The 24,107-nt window shown below is 40.3% G+C and overlaps 1 protein-coding gene across 2 annotated transcripts in view; it reads right to left on the minus strand.

Moving 5' to 3' along the window:
* The window catches only part of DNAAF9 (dynein axonemal assembly factor 9), a 107,741-nt gene that overhangs the window by 53,985 nt on the left and 29,649 nt on the right, over window positions 1–24,107 (minus strand). Inside the window, exons 7-16 of one of the 2 annotated variants that reach the window (XM_031434139.2) lie at window positions 18,820–18,897; window positions 16,083–16,181; window positions 14,808–14,863; window positions 11,952–12,087; window positions 8,669–8,750; window positions 7,014–7,050; window positions 3,966–4,050; window positions 2,710–2,786; window positions 1,043–1,087; window positions 638–683 (exon numbers count right to left, since the gene is read on the minus strand). In XM_031434139.2, coding sequence (XP_031289999.1) covers window positions 638–683; window positions 1,043–1,087; window positions 2,710–2,786; window positions 3,966–4,050; window positions 7,014–7,050; window positions 8,669–8,750; window positions 11,952–12,087; window positions 14,808–14,863; window positions 16,083–16,181; window positions 18,820–18,897 — 741 coding nt within the window. Of the gene's footprint in view, window positions 1–637; window positions 684–1,042; window positions 1,088–2,709; window positions 2,787–3,965; window positions 4,054–7,013; window positions 7,051–8,668; window positions 8,751–11,951; window positions 12,088–14,807; window positions 14,864–16,082; window positions 16,182–18,819; window positions 18,898–24,107 lie in introns of both variants that reach the window. The other variant, XM_031434137.2, reaches the window with a different exon arrangement.

Below are 24,107 nucleotides of genomic sequence, written 5' to 3' on the forward strand. Positions count from 1 at the left end.
TGGTTGTGGCTGGGAGCAACTGGCCTAGAAACTCTGGTTCCCCAAGATCATGCCAGCACATCCCAGGACCAGTATTTCTGCATCTCTAATCCCATTCCCCTGGCCCCTCAGTGTGCCTTCAGCACACAAGTCAGAAGGCTCTACTCTGACTACCCCACTTCACAGGAGACTCAGGCCCCTGGTTTTTGTTTGTTTTTTATTTTCACAAGCTCCTGTTAAATAAGGGCGTCAACACAGGCCTTGGAACACATAGAAGTCACTGAAAATTCAGTCTGCATTGAGGTAGATTGTCCTCAGCTCCCATTTGCATGTGAGATCAGAGCAATCTCAGTCACTTGGAGGAAACCTTCTTAACCTCAGGAAGAGGTGTTTACCACCCCCCATCTCCCAGGTAAGACTCTGGGCCCAGAGGCGCCTAGACGTGGGAGTATGGACATGGTGGGCCTGGCACAGCTGCCTGGGCACCCTCAGAAAGCACAGGCTCTCCACTGCTGCAGCTGGAACAGTCCTGAAAATAGACTAGTTTTCTCAGGTAAGGGACGGGCTGTGCAAGACTCCCACCTACTCCCACCTCACCCCTTGTGGATGTCCTCTAAAGGCCATCACCTGCCAGCTGACCTGTAACAGCTCTGCTTACCGTCTTCACAAAGTATAAGCTATCTTCACTGTCCAGAGGCACGATTCTAGAAGAGGAAAGAGATGGGAGAGAGATTAAGTTTACAGTGTTCTTCTTTTTCAACTTAGCAGCAACTCACACCCTCAGCTCTCTCTCAGGGATTTTCAAGACACTGGATGGTATGTATGCAGAATTCCACTTGGAAGGAATTAGGTCCTCCACCCCCAACCCCAGTCTTTCCGTGGGAAGCATCAGGGTACAGCGTCTCAGCCGAGCACAGCCAAAGCCGAACCCAGCCCTCAAGTGATGCCACTGCCAGGTGGGGAACTGTGAGAAGACCATGCATGCCAGCAGTTACAAGGCAGCCTCTCTTCTTTTTGATCCTAAAACTTGGCTCAAACGAGGATGCACCACAAACATACTTACCTTCCCTGATTATTCACAGCATGTATATGAAAAGCCATCTTGGAGCTACAGACCCAAAACAAAATAAAACAAAAGTCAGTCTTCTCTTGCTGACCACTGGATTGGCATCTTCCCCAGACACTTGCCACTCCAGTGCACTTGTGCTGGGCCCTCACGGTCACCAGTCAGGTGTACGTCATCCTTGTATTAGCTACCTGCCCCAGGGTACCATGCCAACAGCCAGTGTGAGGCCAGTGTCTGACTCCAGTCATGGCTCTGCCTCTGTGCAGATTCTCAGAGCTATCTTGACTCTTGGACAGAGAAAAAGTGAACTATGTGACAGGACCGTTGTCCCCGGCAGACTGGGTGCAAGCTTCTATACTTGCCTGGGGCCTCTGGCCCACAGCCTAGACATGTTCTCCTGATCTTCCTCCTCTTCAACACCTTCGCAGTCAAGCTGCCGTCCCTGCTCGGAGCCTGACTGCTACCCACAGTCAACTGCTGGTAATTACGGGCATGGTCAGGCTAAGGAATAGCCAGAACACCCTTTGGCTTCAACTCTTTTTGTGAAAGAAAGTTTCTAAATTGTGTAAGCTTAGTTTTTGCGTTAACAAGTACTGGTCAGTCATATGCCAACTTCCCACGTTCCTCCTGGGAGAAGATTTGCTAACCTGATGCAGTCTGAGGGAAGTGACCACGTGGAGAGAAGGGAGGAGGGATCTAGGGTGGAGGACTGGCCCTGGAAGACTCTCCTCCTAGTGCCTGGGGGTTCTTTGTTCCTTCCTCCAGGTATAGTGGGACACCCAAGCCTAGGAGGCCTTGGGATTGAGAGGTGGCCTGCCCTGGAAAGGCTGACTGGGTTAGGCAAGGCCCTGAGGACAGGAGGAGTGGAATGATTATGTCAGCCATGCCGATGGTACCAGAGAAGACCCCACTGAGACAGCAGCTACCATTCACTTGCCCAATCACTCTATACGGTGGGAAGATGAGGAAATGCACAAGGTCCTGGGTTTAATTCCCCAGTACCGTCATTAAAATAAATACCTAATTACCCACCCCCAAATGAAACTCCCTGATACTGGTGTCTTTTGTCTCTTTTGCAAAAAAGTACACCAGTATACCAAGTGGTCCTCAAATGGGATAGAAAGTGTGGACTAAGCTATAGACAAAGACCACACAGAGATCCACTGTGATGTGCCAGGAGATGTGTGGTGGGAATACTGCCAGGAAGCCAAACTCCTAGGCCTTCTAGACCCTGAGACATGGCCAGGCTCAGGGGTTTCTACCATCCGAGAGGCAAATGAGGCCCACGGCAGACTATTCTAAGTAGTGACCATCTTCATGTGCCCAGGGCCCCCGATCTTAACACACCTCACCACTTATGCCCCCAGCTTCACCCTTCTGACCTTTGAACCCAGGTCTGTCGGGTCTCCTGTGGTTCTAGTATTGATCTGCCTCCCACTGCAGCCCCAGTCAGTGTGTCTGACGCTCATACAGTTCCTCCATCTTTGGCTCCTTGGCCTCTCAAATAAAGCCCTGATCATGAATGACTCTCCTTCATACATCCTACTGTTTTACTGGAACATTTCTCAAAGGGGAGACAGAATATCATATACAAGGGAGAAAGGGTTTTTTAAAACACAAACATTAAAGAAAAAATTTTACAGACAATATCAGTCATTGCTTACTATAGGGCTGCCTTAAACCGCATCAACTCAAAGGAATTTAACCCAGATCCCAGGGTCTGCTCAGCTACCTCCTTGGCCTGTAAAACCAGTAACAAAACAGAGAGAATTAGCTTTTACAACACGAAAGAGCATACTTAACTGATAGGAAGAGCCCTCCTAACATTTGGTCAGAACACTGCCCATCCCCTCTATGTGACTGCTTTGTATATACATCAACAGATTAAAATGAAAACATCTTGTTAAGGGAAACAGGTGCCTACTTTCTTTAGGCTGAGTTCACAAGAAAACACTTCATTCAGGCAGGTGGGCACTACAACCTGATCTGCTGGTGAGCTGTAACCAGCTGGCACAGTGCCATTGTGAGTTCTGGAAAAGTACTTTCTCCTCCCCTCTCCCCTGGCTCTGGGGGAGGGACCACTGCCCTCTGTTTCTGCACAGATGCCAAGAATATTTAAATAACTAGAGCTACAAAAGGTCAGTTAAAACACAAAGGTGCAGAACTGATATTGAAGGACAGCCTACTGTTTTGCATAAGCTTTTAGCTAAAGGGCTGAGAAATCCCAAGTATCAGGGATTCAAGTTCAGTGAGGAGGGGAGATGGCAAGGAGCTGGTAACTAGGCTACTGTCTCTTCAATGTCTACGACACAACCTTTCCAATGTCAAATGGCTTGCTTCAGGAAAGGTCCTACTGGCACTGGGAGGCATCAGCCCGACTCTTCTCATCTCCTTACTGGGGCAGATATAGAATCCAACTCCGCAGGGCAGGGTAACCGCAAAACAGCAAGGAAGTTAACAGTCAGAACAAGAACACATGCGCCTATCTAGGAGAGGCAAGTCAGATTTTCTAATCTTCAGTTATTTTTTAAAAACAGAGTAAATAGTAAATCAAACTAGGTAGCTCAAAACAAACTTACCTAACTTTATAAAAACTCACAATAGAATAATGAATATTTTTCTTTATTTTTTAACTTTTAAAAGCCTTTAAAAAAAACTACTGAAGTAAAACAATATACTACAGAATGATTTTTCTTTAACACAACCAGATATCTGCAAAGAAGTGCTGATTAGCTGCCATTCATCAGACAATGGCAGGTCACAGGCAGCACAAGTTCAGAGCTCGAAACGCATCTCCTTGTCTGGCACCCACGCTCACACGAAACTAAGTACTGTAAGGTGTCCAAGGGAAAAACAGACGGATAAGAAGTTTTTCATTAAAATAATTACTAAAGAAAGAGAAACATGGTATTTAAATTACCTTTGTTAGACTGGAAGTTTTAGCATAACATGCAATGGCAGCCAAAACAGCCTCCATAACAGCAGCATATAACTGGGACAAGAGCCTACTTTAAAGACAAAAAGTAAGGGTTAACTCCAGCATCACAAGCTGCATGCACATAAATGACATTCTCTAAGAAAATGACTTTTAAACAGAATGAGAAAGGTATAAAAACAGAACTTGATTTCTAAACCTTTTAAAAGTCATGTGCCCCATCTAATTTTTATTTTGCTTTTGTTAAACCATGATAAGAAGAACCAGTTCATCTTAATTCTGCTCAAAAGACCAGCCCTCCCTGTCTGTGATCCAACGGAGGAAAACCATGTGGGCTCCCTGACCCGCTATGAGGACCCGGAAGGTGTCATGACACAAACTTCCTGCTTTTCCAGGAACCAACCACACCCCATCTTCATGTTGTCCCCTCCCCAGGACTGCTAAAGGCTGGCTGCCACTGGAACCTCAGGATGGGAGACTTTTATCCAACTGAGGAGAAGATGGGTTCCATTTAAATTCAAATTATCAGCCATAGACCACTTTCTAAACAGTTTATCTGGTCTACAGAATACAGAACGCTTTGAGGAGAAGCATCTCCTGTCTACACTCACCCTCCTCCACCCCCAATCCTGCTCTTCTTGTCTGACCTCTCACTTCCCACAGTCATTTTAAGGAGGTTTATTTCTTTGCCAGGCAGGGACTTCCATGAAGATCTCTAGAAAATCCAAGTCTGGTTCCCTTTGGGGCAGGGTTTCTCAATCTCTGCATTTTGGGTCAGCTAATTCTTTGTTGTGGGGTCTGTCCTGTGCATGAAAGGATGTTTAGCAGCATCCCTGGCCTCTCAGAAGTATCCCAAGTTGTGACAACCAAAAATGTCTCCAGACATTGCCAAACGTCCCTGGGGGTGGGGGATGGGGAAGGACTGGGGGGACTGGTGAGGTAAAATTGCCCTAGGTTGAGAACCACTGCTTTAGGGGAACAAGACCCAGGATCTTATTAGGATAATTACAGAGAGAAGGGGCTCATCTATGAGGGCTGGAAAGGCAGGGAAGGCAGCTTGGCAAGAAGCTGCCTCACCTAAGTTTAAGTCTATTTTTTAAACCTAAGAATCTTCTAACAGGTAAAGGAAGGCAAAAGGAATTTGATAGCAGGAAGGAACACAGAAATGATCTGGTCTAAGGCTCTCATCTTACAGAAGAAACAAGTAGGGCCTACAGAGGTGGAGTAAGTTGTCCAAGGCCAAAGAAAACAACAGACTTGAATTCACGTCTGCTCTCAGCCTGCTGCTGTTTTCCTGTGCCACGTGACACTGCCAACTCCTTCAACCTCCTCCTTGGCTCCTACTCTGCACCGTAGGTAAGAGATTTCAGTTGGGTAGAAGCAAAAAGAAGAGAGAAAGAACGCATAACAAAATGACAGCACCAAGGTTCAATGTATCCTGAAGATTGTTGGCCAGCCCACAGCAGAGGGGTATGTCCTGGTAGAAGGTGCCCAGCACGGACACTGCCAATGAGCTTGGCCACTTCCACGTATGATGAGAATCCTTCGCACTTCATCACTAATGGCCAAAACTTTATAGAGGCCAACACCAAATACATACAACATACCCTTCCTCCCTCCCTCAGCCAGCTTGACTCAAACATCACTCAGTACCAACACTGACCTCCTCCTACAGACCCCCAGGCAAGAGCTCAATACAGAGCTACTTGGCTTCTGACTCATAAAATGGCCTGGGTGGGAGGCCTGAGGCCCATAACTAGGAACGGGACTGCTCTATGCCTGGATGGTGCTGCTGCCGCTTCCATGAGGACTCCATAAGGCCCAAGTTCCACCAGCCCTGTGATTCACCAAGGCACCTAATGTGGGCCCAACTACCTCTCAACACCACCCCCTGAAGCAGGGCACCAATGGATTTGGTTTAGGCAGGATGGCTAAGGGTCCAGAATGAGGATCCAGGGCAGTGGATTCTCTGTAGCCTGTCTCTGCTAGCCTCTGGGAAGCAGAGCCCACACTAGTTTGTGCTGGGATAATTAATTAGGTTAATAATAGAACTCTACTATGTTCATTACTTCTGAAAGAAAATTCCTTTATGGTATTCAGAAATTCCAGCATTACTATGGACTGATTATGTCCTCCCAAAACTCATGTTGAAGCCCTGATCCCCAATATGACTGCATGTGGCGACAGGACCAGGCCTTTAAAGAAGTAATTAAAGTTAAATGAGGTCATAAGGGCGGGGCCCTAATCCAACAGGATTGGTGTCCTTTAAGAAGAGACACCAGAGAGCTCTCTCTCCATGTGAGAAACAAAGGAAAGACCAGGTGAGGACACACTGAGAAGGTGGTAGTCTACAACTCAAGAAGAGAGGCCTCACCAGAAACAAACCCTGCTGGTACCTAGGTCTTGGACTTCTAGCCTCCAGAATTATGAGAAAATAAATTTCTGTTGTTTAAGCCACCCAGTCTGTGGTATTTTGTTATGGCAGCCCAAGGAGACTACTATAAGCATTAATGAGTTTATTTCCTGTCTTTGGTTTCCTGCTATATGCAGGGGAGAGAAGTCAACACTAGGTCTTTTCTAAAGCTGCACAGCCTGAGTTGAGATCCTAGCTCTGTTCCATAAGCCTGAGTATCAAATTCAGAGGAAACACTCCTCAGACCAGATGTGGTTCCACACAGATTCTCCCAATGGGTTTCAGAATGTTTTATTTTTTTGGAAAGCCTCTAATAAAAAATGTACTATGTAGAAGATATATTAAGAAGAGTTATGCCATTTAAATGCATGGGTGTGCAGGTAGGAAATCTCTGAGTTCTGGAGAGGGGAGCAGATAGCAAACCTGGCAGAGTCACCAGCCTGCACTTCAAGATGAGAGGTAGGAGCTGGAACCTCCTGGGAGACGACACAGCTCTGCTTGCCACTTAAACCAGATGTCCTACCCAATACTGATCTCAAAAGGAGGTGGCTGGGACAGCCACAACTTCTGAGTAACTCAACTTTGAGAAAGAAAAACATGTAACAGAAATGAAGACTTACATTTGTTCAGTTTTCTTGGGCAGCTTGTTGTCATCCCCTGTGAAAGAGGACCATGTATTAAGAATGTGACAAGATTAGAGGAGATGCAAACACTTCACAAAGAGACTAGAATTTCTTAATTTGAAGGAGATGTCAGGAGCTACTTTTTTTTTCTTTTGAGTTAAACATAGTATAAACACAAACAACAGTGAAACCTAGCTTTTCCCAGTATCCTCATGGACCTTCGCCTCTGACACTGACTTAAAAAATTTTTTTTTAATTCTTATTTTTTATTGAAGTGTAACAAAGTGTTACAATGTTAGTTTCAGGTGTACAGCCAAGTGATTCAATTATGTGTGTGTGTGTGTGTGTGTGTGTGTGTGTGTGTGTGTGTGTGTGTGTATTTTCAGTTTCTTTTCCATTATGGCTCATTACAAGAAATTGAACACTGCTATACAGTTGGTCCTTGTTGTTTATTTTATATACAGTAATGTGTATCTGTTAATCCCAAACTCTCAATCTATCCCTCCCCACCTCTTTCTCCCCTGGTAACCACAGCTTGTTTTCTATGTATGTGAGTCCATTTCTAGTTTGTAAATAAAATTTGTTATCTTTTTTTTTTAGATTCTACATATAAATGACATCATATGATATTTGTCTTTTTCTGTCTGACACACTTCACTTAATATGATAATCTCTAGGTCTATCCATGTTGCTGCAAAGGGCAGTATTTCATTCTTTTTTATGGCTGAGTAATATTCCATTGTGTATATATACCACATTTCCTTTATCCAGTCATCTGTCGATGGACATTTAGGTTGTTTTCATGTCTTGACTATTGTAAATAGTGCTGCTGTGTACACTGGGGTGCATGTGCCCTGACACTGACTTTGACAACCCACTCAGCATCACCACTAAATACCAGAGAAGACATGCAGAATCTTAGGCTCTGGAATGTTTTTGCCTCTTTTTAATTTTTTCAATTAGGAGGTATAAGTAAGCAGACTCAGATCTGCCTCTTTTTTCATCTCCTTAATTATCTAACTCAAGTAATGCTGCTTTCAGAGTTCCCCAGCTAATATAACAACACTCAGGAAAAAACCTGAGTCCTGGCATACTCTCCTCTGTGCAACAGTGCTGGGATCCTCATTCATTATAGAGGTTCTTCTCTGTGTCTCTTTGGATGTTTGCAGCTTCTGGTTACCCCAGCAAGGAGGGCAGCCTCAGTCAGCCTAGTTTTATGGCTGCCTCCTCAGCACAGAGCACTTGCTCCTGTCAATGTTCCCAGCTCATGGGTTCTACCATGGCCCTTTCCTCACCTTCCTCACAAGAACAGTGGGTACCTGGCTGAGTCATTAAAACTCCTGCTGCAGCCCATACCTCCTCCTGCTGTCTCCAACTAGGACTGACTCATCTTTGCCTTCCCTCTGATAACAAGCACACAGTCTTACACATAATTACACTTAATATATATATAGCTGATAATTATTCCTCCTGAAATACACTTTGTGAGAAATGTATTAGGTATATCAACTCACCATCTGGAATCAGAGAGGGAGTTAGAGGCTACAAAATGAGTTTCTGAGGAAAGTAGTAAATTGCGAGTCCATTTCTAGCTCCCGGGAGAAAAAATTCGTTTAGGTAAGTTGATGAGATGACAACTTACAAGGACTTACCCAAGTAAGGAACATGAGTAGCTCCAAAAAAGTATGTTCTTGAACAAGCAAGGGGCCCTTTTGGTGAAACACACTGTACTACCTGGATGTCAGGGAAAAAAAAAAAGTTAAAAAGGAGCAGGGACTTCAGTGTGTACTGTAAGAGAAACAAAATATAGGCAATGGAAATCAATTTTATTTCATTAACAGCTGATTTATTATTTTTTAAAGACATAGAGGGAAAGATCTCCTTTAACTGCTGTTTTTCCAATGGTATCTTGTGTTTTTATTGGCTGTATTGTGGGGTTGCTGTTGCGTCAGCCCAGGATGCTAATGAGTTAACAACCTAGAAGGAAAAGAGGAAATGTGCTTGGGGTTTGACTGTCATTAATATTTAGTCCAGAATGTTCATAGTGAGGACATTTGCTGACATGTGCAGATATGGTGGGGGGAGGGGGCAACTACAAATTCAGGAAAGAAGGGTGCTACCCAGCTCCCCATCTTCATCTGTATTTCATCTCTCTACACAGGCCTTCCAGAAGAGAAAATAACTTCTCTAAATTTTTAAATTCTTATTTTTCTTCCCTGTTTAGTTGTTCATTTATATAGAGATAGAAGTGGATGTCCTTTTCTCTTTTGAAAATCCGACATCTCGTCAGGATTCCTAGGATAGCAGATATAAAATGCAAAAATGCTAACACAAGAACTAAAGGAAAGGAAATTAGTACAGTACAAAAAAAAAGCTCCATATGACACAAATACTCATTCTATTTTACTCCATTGTTTTAGGAAGTCACAAGAGAATATATGGCATTTTTCTGTACTATTGTGAACACTGTGAATCTAAGTTCTACATTTGAAATAAAGATTTAATTCTGACTAAGCTAAAACTCATCATAGTGAATATGATCAACAGTGCTATGAGCCTAAATGAAAATTCATGTGCATATTTCTTCTAACTGTTGGTTAATAGGCTTATTTCCTCAATTAAAACATGTTCCTTAGATTTCCAAATTTTCCTTAAAGTTTTTAAGGTGCCATGTGTTTCAAACCTGCTTCCTTAGATGATGTCACAAATTTACATAAGCATATATTAACATTAAATTGATTGATATTTACATGATAAAGGAAACTGGTATAGTAGAATTTGCATATGTAAAACTGCTCAGATAATCTGGATTTGCATGCTTTACATGACATATATTAATTTGTAAATTATTCACAAATGGCACAGAAATGGAAAGGATAAGTATCTCACCTTGAAACAGAGCTGAATGAAGATCGTAACTATGAATGAAGTTCAGAACTAGAACCCTCACCACCTGAGGACCAGGTCTCAGGTAAGTTCCTTGACTTCATTAGGTTTCCGTGTTTGTAAAATAAAGATCTCCAATTATCACAGAAAGTTGTGTAAAGAACCTGCTAAATTTCTGTTTTATTAAATAGACTTTTTTTAAGTGCAGTTTGAGGTTTACAGAAACTGAACCATAAGTACAGAGTTCCTGCCTAGCTCCTCTCCTTCCCTGCCACTACAATTTCACCTATTAATGTCATATTATATTTGTTACAATTGATTAACTAATACTGATACATTATTATTAAAGTCCATAGTTTACATTACAGTTCACTGTTTATATTGTACACTGCATGGGAATGACATGTGTCCATCATGACTATATCATATAGTATAGTTTCACGGTCCTAAAAATCCCCTGTGCTTCATGTATTCTTGTTCCCTCTCAAACTCCAGGCAACAACTGACTTAGTCTCTGTAGTTTTGCCTTTTGCAGAATGTCATATACTGGGAATTAGCCTTGGCAATCTGGCTTCCTTCACTTAGCAATGTGCATTTCAGGTTCCTCTATGTTGTTTTGTGGTTTGATAGTTCTTTTTATCAGTGAAACATATTCCATTGTATGGATGTACCAGTTTATTTATCCATTCACCTATTGAAGGACACCTTGGCTGTTTCTAAGTTTTGACAATTATGAAAAATGCTGCTATAAAAAAAAATTCCTTGCGTAGGTTTTTGCGTGAACGTAAGTTTTCAACTCATTTGGGTAAATACCAAGGAGCATAATTGGTGCTAAAAGTATGTTTAGTTTTGTGAATCAAACTATCTTCCAAAGTGTCTGTACCATTTTACATTCTTACCAGTAATAAACAAGTTTCTGTTGCTCCACATTCTCTTCAGCATTTGGTGTTGTCAGTGTTTTAGATTTTAGCCATTCCAAGGTGTGTAAGGGATGGCTAAATTATTGCTCCAAACATTTCACAGCACCATCCTCACTGACTCTTCTACTAGCCCAAGAGATCCTTAAAGGCAGAGACCACGACTATATACTCCCTGCACCTAGCACAGTGCACCTAGCACATAGCAGACACTCAATAAGGATCACTGAATTAACGAGTGAAAGCCCTTTGGCTTTAGAGTTGCACAGACTTAAGAACGGAAGCTGGTTATGTCATCCATAATGTGAGTGTGTATTGGGGTTGGTTTCTTTTTTTGAAAAACTTTTGAGATAAAATTCGCTATTTTAAAGTATATAAAAAATGCTGTACTGGTTTTATCATTGTGCTCTTTTGTCCTGTCCTTCTTATTGTTCCATGATTCCTTCTTTTTAAATCATTTCCTCTTTGTTTTGACCGAACTTCCTCTAGTCACTCCTTTAGGATAGGTCTGCTGGCAACAAATTCTCTTAGTTTTCCTTCATCTGAGCATATCTTGATTACTCCTTCATTCCTGAAGATTTTCACTGGATATACATTTTTAGGTGACAGTTCTCTTTTGGCACTTGAAATGTAACGGTTAAGACACAACAAACTCAGGCTTTGAATAACTGTCTATTTTCAAGTTAATTTAAAATTCCTATTCTACTGATGATACTACTTGGATAACAAGACTTTGGTTTGTGAAAGTATTTTTTTTTTAACCTTTTCCTTTCAAATATTTAAAAATTAAATATGATGCTTTCAAATCACACTTAGTACTTATATAAAAATAGTTAAATTTTTTAAATTTTTTTTTGTCTGTGGGGCAGGGGAGGTAATTAGGTTTATTTATTTATCTTTTTAATGGAGGTACTGGGGACTAAACCCAGAACCTCATGCATGCTACGTATATGCTCTACCATTGAGCAAAACTCTCCCCATGAAAAATGCATAGTTTTTAATCACTTTTCACTCCAAAACAACTTCAAATTCAAGGTTAAATCAATACACTAATTAGAAAGGTTCCATTTATCCAGCTCCTCTCTTCCCTATTTGATAATAAAACCAATTAGGCAACAGTCAAGCCACTCACCATGTGTTTGGCAAAGCTCCCACTGGGACCAGTGCTGCGTACCAGGTGCCCTTCAGAAGGGAAGTTAAAGTTGCCAGCATTCAGGTTTTCTTGTGTGGAATGATTACCAAAGAGAACGAATGGCTGCCTATTAGGGCTAGAGTGGCAAATCAAAAACATGTGATTACAAAAGAGATTCCTGGCCAGGGCAACTTCCAAATGAGTGAGTTCTGAGGCTTCCCTGAGTGGCATCCTGCAGTCTCAGCAAGGCGGTCAGTACAGTCCACCTAATGCTCCCTGCGGGTTGAGAACACATGCCAAATGTCTCTGACTCCTCCTACTGACCCATAGGGAATCAGTTATTTAGGGACAAAAACTAAACCTAAGCCATGGTTATACTTCCAGCTTATCCTACCTCTTAAGGAGAAAGCTCTGTAAGTTTGCTGTCCATGATGCACAGATGGAGCAAAATCCCAGTTTTATATAATAGCGTTTTGATAGGAATATACATTTTCAGGAATGATAGCAATTGTGATACTCACACTGTAGACAGACAAAAGAACTGTTAACCACTCCTGAGTAGCTTTTAGGAGGGAAGGAGGGTAGGGTTGCAAATATTCTCACCACATCTACCTGTCCCTGCCCCTATCCTCCTCTTCCCTCTCTTCTCTTAGCTGGACTTGTCTTTTTATTTTTGTTTTTACTTTCTGCTCATTTCTCAGTCCACTTTAATCAACAACCCCCAACAGTCATTTCACTTAAACTGCTCTTGCAAAAGTCACCAACGCCTTTCATGTAGCATATAGCAAGTCCAGTGCAAAGTCTTCAGCCCGCCCTTCCTTGGTCTCTCAGAAACACCTGACACTCTCCCCTTGCAAGAGCTGTTGCTTTCAGTGCACTGTTCTCCTCTGTATTCATAGGGTTTTACCATCTGGTAAAACAGCTGTCTGTTTTCTCCCCTCCTCTCTCATGATTTGCTCCCTAAACCTGTTCCCCTTTCCGATCTTGCAGTAAATAAAACGCATCATCATCCATCAAGGGACTGAGCCAGGCCCAAGAGGCCTCCTTGACTTTTCCTGCTTCCTCACCCTCTAAACTCAATTAATTATCCAAATTCACTCCTGTTTGTCCCGTTCCCTCCATCCACATGGTCACAAGCCTAGTCCGTACTGGCATCATTTCTTCCCTGGACAACTGCAATACTTCCTCACAGTTTCTCTGCTTCCACTCTACTCTCCTATAATCTGTTCTCCACACTGCAGAAAGGACAATCTTTTAAACATTTATTTATTTCCAGGTGAAGGGCCGAATTCTTTCACAAGGCCAACAAGGACTTACATGGTCTGGCCTGACCAAATTCTTTAGCTCCACTGAAGGCCACTCTCTCTCAACTCCCATACTCCAGCCAAACTCATCTTCTTTTATGTTCCTCACATTCTCATCTCAAGACCACTGCTATTCTCCTTTAATTATCTTTACTGATCATTCACATCTTCCCCAAGAGGTCACATTCTCCAGTGTAGTCTTCATGGTATCATGTTCTTTTCTCATTCAAGGAGCCAGAGTTTGCAATTATGTATTTCTTTGTGAGGTTGCTTGATTAATGTCTTATTGCTCCACCACACAACACACTTCATAAGGGCAGACACCATGTCTGGTTTATGTTTTAACCATGTATCTCTTGCTTGGTATGTCGTATGTTCTCAATGAACATTCAATGACTAAAGGATATTTTTAAAAGACAGTTTCTGCTATGGATTGAACGCTGTGTCTTTCCCAAATTCATATGTTAAAATTCTAACCCCCAAAGTGATAGTATTAGGAGGCAGAGCCTTCGGGAGGTGATTAGGTCATAAGGATGGAGCCATTATGAGTGGGATTATAAAAGAGGCTCTCATAAAAGAGATTCCAGAGACATCCTTCGCCCTACCTGCCACGTGAGGTTTCAGTGAAATGACAGCTATCTAAGAGGAAGAGGGTCCTTACCAGACACCAAATCTGCCAGTGTCATGATTTTGGACTTCCTAGCCTTCAGAACTGTGAGGCCTCCAAACTGCTGTTATAAGCTTCACAATCTATGTTATTTTTGTCATAGCAGCTAAGATAGTTTTCTTTATCTCATTCTTTTCCCCTAAATTACCCTTAGTGTATATTGTGTGGAAAATCCTTTGCATTTCTTTTCATTATTCTTAAAAATACTTCATCAAGTTTTAGGCAAACAGGGACTCTTAAAAGTAAACATGACTCTAATTTTAATTCTGATGCTTAATTCAAGTTAAGCGACACTGAGCAGAAAAAGATGACTTTTGAGTCCCAGCCAGGGTAGTCTGTCTCACTATCAGATTGGACTGGAATTGGGGAAGAAAAGAAAAGGAAAGATCTACTCTCATTTATCCATCCAAGGAACCACCCCTGCTGAGCCCTCCTGATTATCATGGCAAAAGAGGTGCTGAATGAAACACTCTAAGAAAACAAATGCAGCAACTCTCATTGCTCCCATGCCTCCCTGGGGCTGGACCTTTATGCCCAAGCCCTTTTATTCCCCACAAGTCACTGCTGATCCCTGCCCAGCCCTTGGTCATTCTGCTTCCTCTCACTTTGCTGGGCCATGGATGGAATAAAAAAATCCTTTCTTTAGATTTCAGCAAGCTACAATGTTTTAAAAGCTAATTTAATATAAAACTGGTTTTAACACAAAAATATAAAAGCAGTGAAACAGATAATTTTAAAGAGTATGGATTTCTTACTCTGTCATGACTAAAGTCAACCCGTATTTTCCTGACTCCAGCTTCTGGACTTAGATGCTCTCCCATATCCACCCCCTTGTCAACACCATTTTCTCTATTACCATTCAACTATCTTTGCCAAGAATCTTACCTATTTTCAGTTATATGACTGGAGATCATTCCATGACTGAAGTAACTTCTGAATGGCTACAAAAGAAGCCAACGTTATATATATTAAGATCACAATTTTATAAAACAATCACAAACCCCTCATATATGTATGTATACTGTCTGTGTGTGTGTGTGAGAGAGAGAGACACGTATGTTGATAAATTGTTTTAAGAACATGGAAGGACATATGTGATGGATAAAAACATAAATTTTGGGGATAGACAGCAAACAAATACCAGCAAAGAAAAAAGATAAAATGCTACAAAAGAAAAAAAGAAAAGGAAGGTTAAAAAAAAGAAATTCTTGTCAGATTTTAGTTTTTAACTACTAAAAGGAAACTGGACCAACCACCATCTATGGTCCAAATTACTAACAATACAGGAATTTTTTTCCTGATATTAGAAAATTTCCCCAACATTTCCAATAATTAGAATTATGTTAATTCTACAAATTAGAATACATGTTAATTCTAATATCAATGTAGACTAATTTAAAATCAGTGGTGAGGAAGAATCCAAGGAACTCTATGGGTATGTCACTACATCCTATTTTTAAATTATTTAAATCTTTAAAAAAATTTTTAAAGATTTTTAAAAGATAAAAAGATAATTGACTCTTTAAATAAAAATAATAGCAATATACTGTGGGATATATAACATAATGTAAAAGTAAACTGCATGACAACAAAGATCAACTCCAGTTTCAAAGATCAGGGGTAAGGCTTGTCCTGAGTCACTGCGCAACACAGAAGAACTGAGGACTGGCAGTGCAAACCCAAAGCAGGCTCAAGGGCAAGATCAAGATCTCTCTTTTGATCCTTCCTGTTGCCATGGTTCTTGATTCACACACCTCAGTTTACTCATGGAGTGGGTCTTAGCCCGAACTAGTAACTTCACTATTGTTTGCCCAGAAAGAAAGCTTGGCTTTACCTAGAGGCTGTGCTATTCACATGTGGAGAATTACTCCTAGGCTTATTAACTGGTGTTCAACAGGATTCCTGGTTGACAGAGGTACCACTTCTGAAAAATGAGTATCCTTCTTGTAGAGAAGCTGGCACAGAAAAAAACCAACTTCTCATACAGGGGTTAGCATGGGAGTTAAAAACTTCTTTACAGCATGCAACAAAGCTTAAGGAAATAATAACCAAATTAGGGTTAGTAGTGTTGTATTCTGAAAAAAAAATTTAACAAAAATAAAAACAATAAATAAGTTAACCAGTTTTTTTCCTTCCCTTTTTGACCCTTCCCTTACATACCTCACCCGCCTGAGATTCAGATAGTTCTAGCAGGAACGGAATTTCTGTGTCAAAATTAGCAAAGAAGCTAGTCCACTGATGTTCAAAAGCCACCAAATCCTAGAAAGAAAGTGAAAAAAGATACTGTGTTTGATCATTTAAGGAAGTACTTTGAACACCAGAATTATGAAACTGCATCTCAAAATACCAGACCACATAAATATGTCATTTAAAAGACTAACCGCAGATCTTCAATGTCTGTCCAAGTCTTTTGTTCTCAGATCCACTCCCTATTTCCAGCTGCCATCAAATTTTAGCAGTGGAAGCATGATTAGATTCAGAAAGACTTGTGTTGGAAACTTTGCTCTGCCTCTTACTGGTTGTGTGGTCTTAGCAAGGAAATTAACCTGAGCTTCAAATGCCTTATGTGAGTAACAGGAGGATTATCACTTACCTTACAGAGATATTACAGGAATTAAATGAAATAACCTAGATAAATAGAAAGTGCTCACTACCAGGCCTTGCATACTATAGATCTGCAGTACTTGTCAACTTCTCTGCCTCTACTGTCGGCTAGCCGGTGGTGGCTAAGAACATCTGAGCCACCCCCTTGACTTCCTGCCATTTGTCTGCTCTCTCTAGCAGACACCCATAATGTACATCACTGGCCTCAGGGAAGCTGCATCTGAGACTGTGCACCCCAGTGTGGGTCTGTGCCTTGCCTGCTTGGCTCTGTCCAATCTTTTCGGGGTAATACCAGAATGCTTCATTTTGTAAGCCTCAAAAAAAAAAAAAAAAAAGAATCAACATAGCTATTGGTACAGAATACACTTTGTTTTTCAATTCTATTTAGAAACAAACTCAGAAGTGTGTTTCCATTTTAATGGCCTACATGGTGACATCCATTTTGGCTTGGGTCTCTGACAAGAAGCAGAGTTATACAGTTGAGCAGCAGCCATTCTCTGGCCCTGTTCTAGGTGAAAAACACTGTGTGCTTTGGGGGATACACAGAAGAAGACAGGCACTTTGCTCCCAAAAAACTTCTCCAACGGAAGTGGATATGTCAGTACTAATTATCGAATAAGGTGGAATGAATCATTAAACGTTGCTTTCAGCTCTATGCTATGACTAAAATGGAAGACAAAATGAATTATCGCTCAGAAAATAACTATCACTATATAGGAAATGTTCATCTATATACTTAAATCTTCCTAATATCCTTGTGTACCTGTCTATGTCCACTTTATAGATGAGGTGACTGAGACAATGAAGAGTAAAGTGATCTGAGGAGGCAATACTAACAAGAGCGAGAGTGAATATACATCTAGGTAAGAGATACCCAACGCCTGTGCACTTTGCACTACACATACCATTCTCCAACTGTTACCCAGCAAAACCAGTGCATCTGTGGAAATGGATACTCTGTGATGAGGTGGAACTGCTTAGTTGAATCTGATGATGAAGAAGGGAAAGTCTATCTTCTCAGACTCCTCAAGGCCAAATCCAGAAGACAGGCCCAGACAGACTTCAAGGTCAGGTAAGCAGCAAAAACTGCAACCCCCAGAAACATGCCACTGTGTCTTGGCCCTTGGCCACAAGGGAAGAACCCTGAACTTTAGACAGACCTCTTGGCCCTATGCTGCCATCCAGCAGTATCTGCTCTCAGGTGACTCAGAGGGGGAAAAGGAACTTAACTTCAATATTAAAAAGTATTTTTATGAATTACATGATGTAATAAAAGTAAGAAAATGAAAATAAGTAAAATAATGAAAACAACCAGTAAAGACTACCATCTGAAGTTTCTAAGACACAGAAACACAAATTATTTTACAAAGATGGAAATAGATTCTGCTTTCTGTTTTTTTCACCAAACATTTTGAACATCTTTCTAAATCAAATCTCAGAGTAGTCTGCATTTCCTCTCTATGGGATTGGACCAAGAAGCACTGGCTCTCTGGCCATCAAAGAGTTGCCAGCAGAGATTGGCCAGAAGGAATTAAGGCCTGTGGGCAGGCCGTATATACCGTTCTCTTTCCACACAGCTGTCCATGACCACTGAGAGTCACTACTGAGTTGCTAAAACAAAGTACCTACTCCTTAGTTTTGTTTGTTGCTCCTCATTGCAAACTGCTCCACCCACCCTGAATTTATTCTTCGAAGTTAAGATGAAAAATTAATGCCTCATCTTTCAATCCAGGAGTCAGCAAACTATGGCCTGTGGGCAGGCCATATATTTTTGAAAATAAAGTTTGCTTAAACAGAGACACATCCTTTCGGTAAAGCACTGTCTATAATGGCATTGTTAGGTAGTTCCAACAGAGCACAGGGCCCAAAGCCTAAAATATTACTATCTACTCCTTTACAGAGAAACTTCAACCTGTCTAACCCTTGATTCCTTTAAAGCATACACCAATTTTTTAACTCTTTTTACACCAGAGAAAGTGCAAAAAGGCACCCTCTGTACTATTTTTCTAAAGTCCAGCCCAATAGAAACAATGTCTTTAGGTGAAAACCTAAACCTTGGACCAGGCAGGCAGCCTTGTTCTCACCTCAGGTGAGGTTTCCTCAGAGCGGAAGAGGTAGTAGCACTTTTCCTGGTCCTCTTCCACTCCCAAGGAGTTCAAGATAGCAATCAGGGAAGCGACTGCTCAATTCTTCAGCTAAAACCAACTAAAATATATCCTGCGTTCCTTAATACATTAGTAGATAACTGAGCTGGTTGTAATATTTACAAGTTAAATACAGTGTGGCTCCTTACTTCTGAAAGCAAACTCTCCAGAGACATAGGATCCATCTTGCTGTAGACATTCCACAGATTCAAACTCACATCCTGCAACTATAACACAAGGGCAAAAACAATCAAATAACTGAGTCAATATCATTAGGACTATCAGAATTATTTTCTGATACTGAGAAGTTACTATCTTGGTGAAAACTCAGTGATTAGAACAATAAATCAAACTTTATCAATTGTATGAGAACCTATACATATTAAAAAATGCTATCCCATTCAAGGAAACTATCTTTTCAGAAACCTTGGTACATCTTCTGAATATCTTCAATGATAGGCATATATATATATTTACATACATACAGATATATAATTTTCATCTTTGTTTAAAATCAAAGTTTAATTAAAATAACACATTTCTATAGTTTAAAAAAAATCAAATACTAGTACTAAAGGCTTGTAATAAAAAACATTTAATCCCCTACTCCAACCTTTCACAAGCCTCCACTAGCCTCAATCCTCAGAGCCAACCACGTTGAATTCTTTTAACATTTTCTTTCTGGTAATTATCTCCATATTTTGTAAGCTCGAACCCTACTTCTTGATTTATCAATTTAGAAATTAAATATTGACTTATGGCAAAGATGTAGTTCTTCTATGCTCGTCCCCACTCTCACACCTCTTCTCTACATACACATAACACACTTTAACATTATCTAATATCATATATGACTTTTTTGTTAAACCAGTGGTTACTGTTTATAACATTAAAGACATATTTATCTATATCTGTTTCTATATAATTTACTGCAGGCCAAGTACATACCATATTCCTATTTGCTTTCTTAAACAAATTGTTTTTCCTAGAGCTACCAACAGCTTCACTTTTTTCACTTGTGTAATATTAAAAAAAATCCTACAATTTTCTTCTAACTTCCCCCACTTAATTTGCTGGTATGCTTATATGCGGGTTTATAAACAGCAACACTACTGTCATTTTGGGTCAGTTATGTCTTTGTTGCAAGGGGCTGCCCAGTGCACTGTAGCAGGCTTAGCAACATCCCTGGCTTCTACTTACTAGATGCCTCAACACCCCTCTGTCCAGGCAAACCAAAAGTATGTCCAAATACTGCCAAATGACTTGCAGAGAGGGTGGAGATGGGGCAGCAAAATCATCCCAATTGAGAACCACTGGCCTAAAAGTATTAGATAATCTATCAATTTTTTTTCTTCTTCTTGCTTCATTATGGTCTTGCTGTTATGTACGCTTGCTGTGCACGTGTAACTATCATTTTGACACTTCTCTTTGGTGTCATCCTGGAGCTCTCACATGATGGATCTGGTTCCATTGTTTACTTGTCTCCTTATTTTAACTTCTTTGTTTGCTGGAGCACATCCTCCAATAGCTTTCTAAGAAAGGGTTAATGGGAGGAATTTTTGTTTGTTTGTTTTAAAATGTATTCTGTCCTTATGCCTGATTTGTCAATCACTGATGCTCTTTCCATTCTTTTGGATTCTTTAGTCTTCCTGTGCTTCATCTTGGATAGTTTCTACTACTATCAATTCAAATTCACTAATCTTTTCTTTGGCAGGTTAATGCCATCTAGTGTATTTTTCATCTTAGATATTGCAGTTTTCACTCCTACAAGTTCAATTTGGGTCTCTTTTTTTTTGTCTGTTTCTGTTTAACATGTTCAATCTTTCTTCTAGCTTCGTGAACATATGGAATACATTTAGAGAAACTTTTAATGCCCTTGCCTTCTAATTCTAACATTTCTGTCAATTCTAGGTCAGTTGTGATTACCTTATTATCAGTCATGTTTTCCCGCTTCTTGGTAAACTGATAACCTTTGGATGCCAGATATTGTGAACTTGCCTTCTTGGGAGCCAGATATTTTTGTATTCCTATAAATATTTTTGTGCTTTGTTCTGGAATGCATTTAAGTTACTTGGAAACTGTTTGATCCTTTCAGGTCTTGTTTGTACAAATTGTTCGGAGGGTCCAGAGCAGTGCTCAGACTAGGGCTGAATGATTATTCCCCACTACTGAGACAAAACCCTCCTGAGGACTCTATCCAATGCCCTGTGAATTATGCATTTTTCCAGTCTAACTGATGAGAACAGGCACTATTCACAGCTCTGACCCACTGTTCTGGAATACTTCGAGATGTTTTTTTCCAGCAGTTACCTCACACATGAATGTACTGACAATAATCTGTTGAATACTTGGATTGTGGGTCAAGGAATGGGGGGAAGAGAAATCTTGGCAGATCTTGGGAGTTCTGTCTTTGGGCTGTTCCTTCCTCTTTAGTACGCTAGCTCCTTGGCTTCACCAGACTCTCAGCTGCATCTACTCAGTTCAGGAAGTGCACTGAGATCCACTTGGGTAACCCCACTGTGCCATGGCCTGGACATTTTCTCAAAGTGCAGCTGATCCTTGAATAACCTGGGGCTTAGGGGCACTGACCCTCTGTGCAGTAGAAAAATCCATGTGTAACTCTTACAGTCAGCCCTCTGTACATGCAGCTCTGCATCCACAGTTCTGCATCTGTGGATTCCACCAACTGCAGACTGTGGTACAGTACGGTACTATCGTCTACTAAAAAAACCTGCATATAAGTGGACCTTTGCAGTTCAGAACCATGCTGTTCAAGTGTCAACTGTAGGAACCTGGGGAAACTGCGAGGCTCACCTCGTGAGAGATTTCTATCTCTCAGGGAATCACTATTCTTCATTGATGTCTAGTGTCTTGAAAACCAATGCTTCACATATTTTGTTTGATGTTTGTTTTGGTTGGGGAAGGAGAGAAATCAAGTTCTTGTTGTCTTATTGTAGGTCACTTATTTTTTCTTCCTGAAAGCTTTTTATGATATTCTTCAACCTTTAGTGCTCAAAAAAGGCATAGAAAGATTTAAGGTTTTTTTCCTTCTCATCCACACTTGCTAAGAGATTTAACTTAAAAGCTTTTTTATTTCTCTTTATCACTGGACATGTTTTACTTATTTTTTTAAAATTTCTTTCCTTCTTGTATCTCTGCACCAGAAAGATTCTGGAACTCCTACTTACTGGATATCAGACCTTGTGCATTAGTTTTCTATGACTTTAAAGTTCTTTCTCATATTTTCTATCTCTATGATTTCTAAAATTTGACATTTTTAGATTTTCCTAAATTTACCTCTCAACTCCTCTGTTAATTTTATAAATTATAATTTTCCAGCACTCGTATTTTGCTTACACTCATTTATCACAATATAACATTTGTTCCACGGTTACCAAATAAATTTTACACTTCTCTGAGCAACCTAAGAGTTTTGTCTTAAGTTTTCCTCTATATCTTAAATTATCTTAGAGTCTCTTTTGGGAGGGATGGTAATTAGGTTTGTTTGTTTGTTTGTTTTTAATGGCGGTACTAGGGATTGAACCCAGGACCTTTGTGCATACTAAGCATGCACTCTACCACTGAGCTATACCCTCCCCCTTTCTTTGAGTCTTATTCAATCAGATTTTTTAAAAAATCTTGATCTTTTTCTCTCAGGTTACAGGTATTTAATCAAATGTCTGGTGATTTTCATTGCCTGTTTATATTTTCAAAAGGAAAGGCTGATTGGAAGCTTTCTGCTTTCAGCAGAGCTTGTCAACTATGAGGAAGTTTTTTAGGGAGAGCAGACAGGCAGGAGGCAATTATTACAGGATCCCTATCCCCTCATATTCTAAATTCCAAAGTGTAGAGAGCTTTACGCTCAGGCGTCAAAAACTACACCAGACAATGAGTTCTCTTTGTTTTCTCTTGTTTTTCAGTTTCTATGGAGAACCCTGACCCATTCACCTTGTTCCCCGTTCTTCCTAGGGTGGAGAAGGCAGCTGGTAAATGTCTGGTTGCCTGTCACTTGGGGATGAGGGAGGACAACAAAGACTATTACATAACCTTCAATTAATCCCTTCATTTTTAGTATCACGTTTCCATTCTCTATCCTCCATTTTACTACTTTCTTCCACATCGATTTAATCTATTTAGTTTCTTCCTCTGCACTCTGGAACAGTTTTACGAGTGTGTCAACTGATTAATTTTGAGGGGGCACTGAATTTGATTTCTATTTATTTTTAATTGAACTATAGTTGATGTACAAAATTGTATGTTACAGATGTATAATACAGTTATTCACAATTTTTAAAGGTTATACTGCATTTATAGTTATTATAAAGTATTGGCCATAGTCCCTGTGTTGTACAATATGTCCTTGCAGCTTATTTTAAACATACTGCTTTGTATCTCCTAATCCCCCACCCCTATGCTGCTCCCTTCCTTCCCCCTCCCCACTGGTAACCACTACTTTATTCTTTGTGCTTTTTTGAGTCTGCTGCTTTTTTGTTATATTCATTGGTTGGTTGTATTTTTAAGATTCTACATATAAGTGATACCATACAATATTTGTCTTTCTTTTTCTGACTTATTTCACTTAGTATAATACCCTCAAAGTCCATCCAAGTTGTCGCAAATGGCAAAATTTCATTCTGTTTTATGACCGAGCAGTATTCCACTGTGTATATATACCATATCTTCTTTCTCCATTCAGCTGTTGACAGTTGCTTCCGTATGGCTGTTGTAAATAATGCTGCTATGAACAATGGGGTGCATGTATCTCTTCAAATTAGTGTTTTTGTTCTTTTCGCATATATACCCAGGAGTAGAAATGCTGGGTCATAGGGTAGTTCTATTTTTAGTTTTTTGAGAACCCTCCATACTGTTTTCCACAGCAGCTGCACCGATTTATATTCCTACCAACAGTGTACAAGGGTTCCTTTTTTCCACATCCATGCCAATACTTGCTATTTGTTGTTTTTTTGATGAGTCATTCTAACAGGTGTGAGGTGGTATCTTACTGTGGTTGATTTGCATTTCCCTGATGATTAGTGTTGTTGAGCATCTTTTAATGAGTCTGTTAGAAAATTCTTTAGAAAATTGTCTATTCAGGTCTTCTGGACATTTTTTAATCAGGTTGTTTGTTTTTGAGGTTGAGTTGTATAAGTTGTTTACACATTTTGGATATTAACCCCTTATTGGTCACATAATTTGCAAATATTTTTTTCATTCAGTAGGTTATCCTTTTGTTTTGTGGATGGTTTCCTTTGCCATGCCAAAGCTTCTAAGTTTAATTAGGTCCCATTTATTTATTTTTGCTTTTATTTCTTTGCTTTAGGAGACAGATCCAAAAAATACTGCTATGATTTACGTTGAAGAGTATTCTGCCTATGTTTTCCTCTAGGAGTTTTATGCTTTCCAGACTTACACTTAGGTCTTCAATCCATTTGGAGTT

This window comes from Camelus dromedarius, chromosome 18 (genome assembly GCF_036321535.1).
Source record: "Camelus dromedarius isolate mCamDro1 chromosome 18, mCamDro1.pat, whole genome shotgun sequence".
NCBI lineage: Eukaryota > Metazoa > Chordata > Mammalia > Artiodactyla > Camelidae > Camelus > Camelus dromedarius.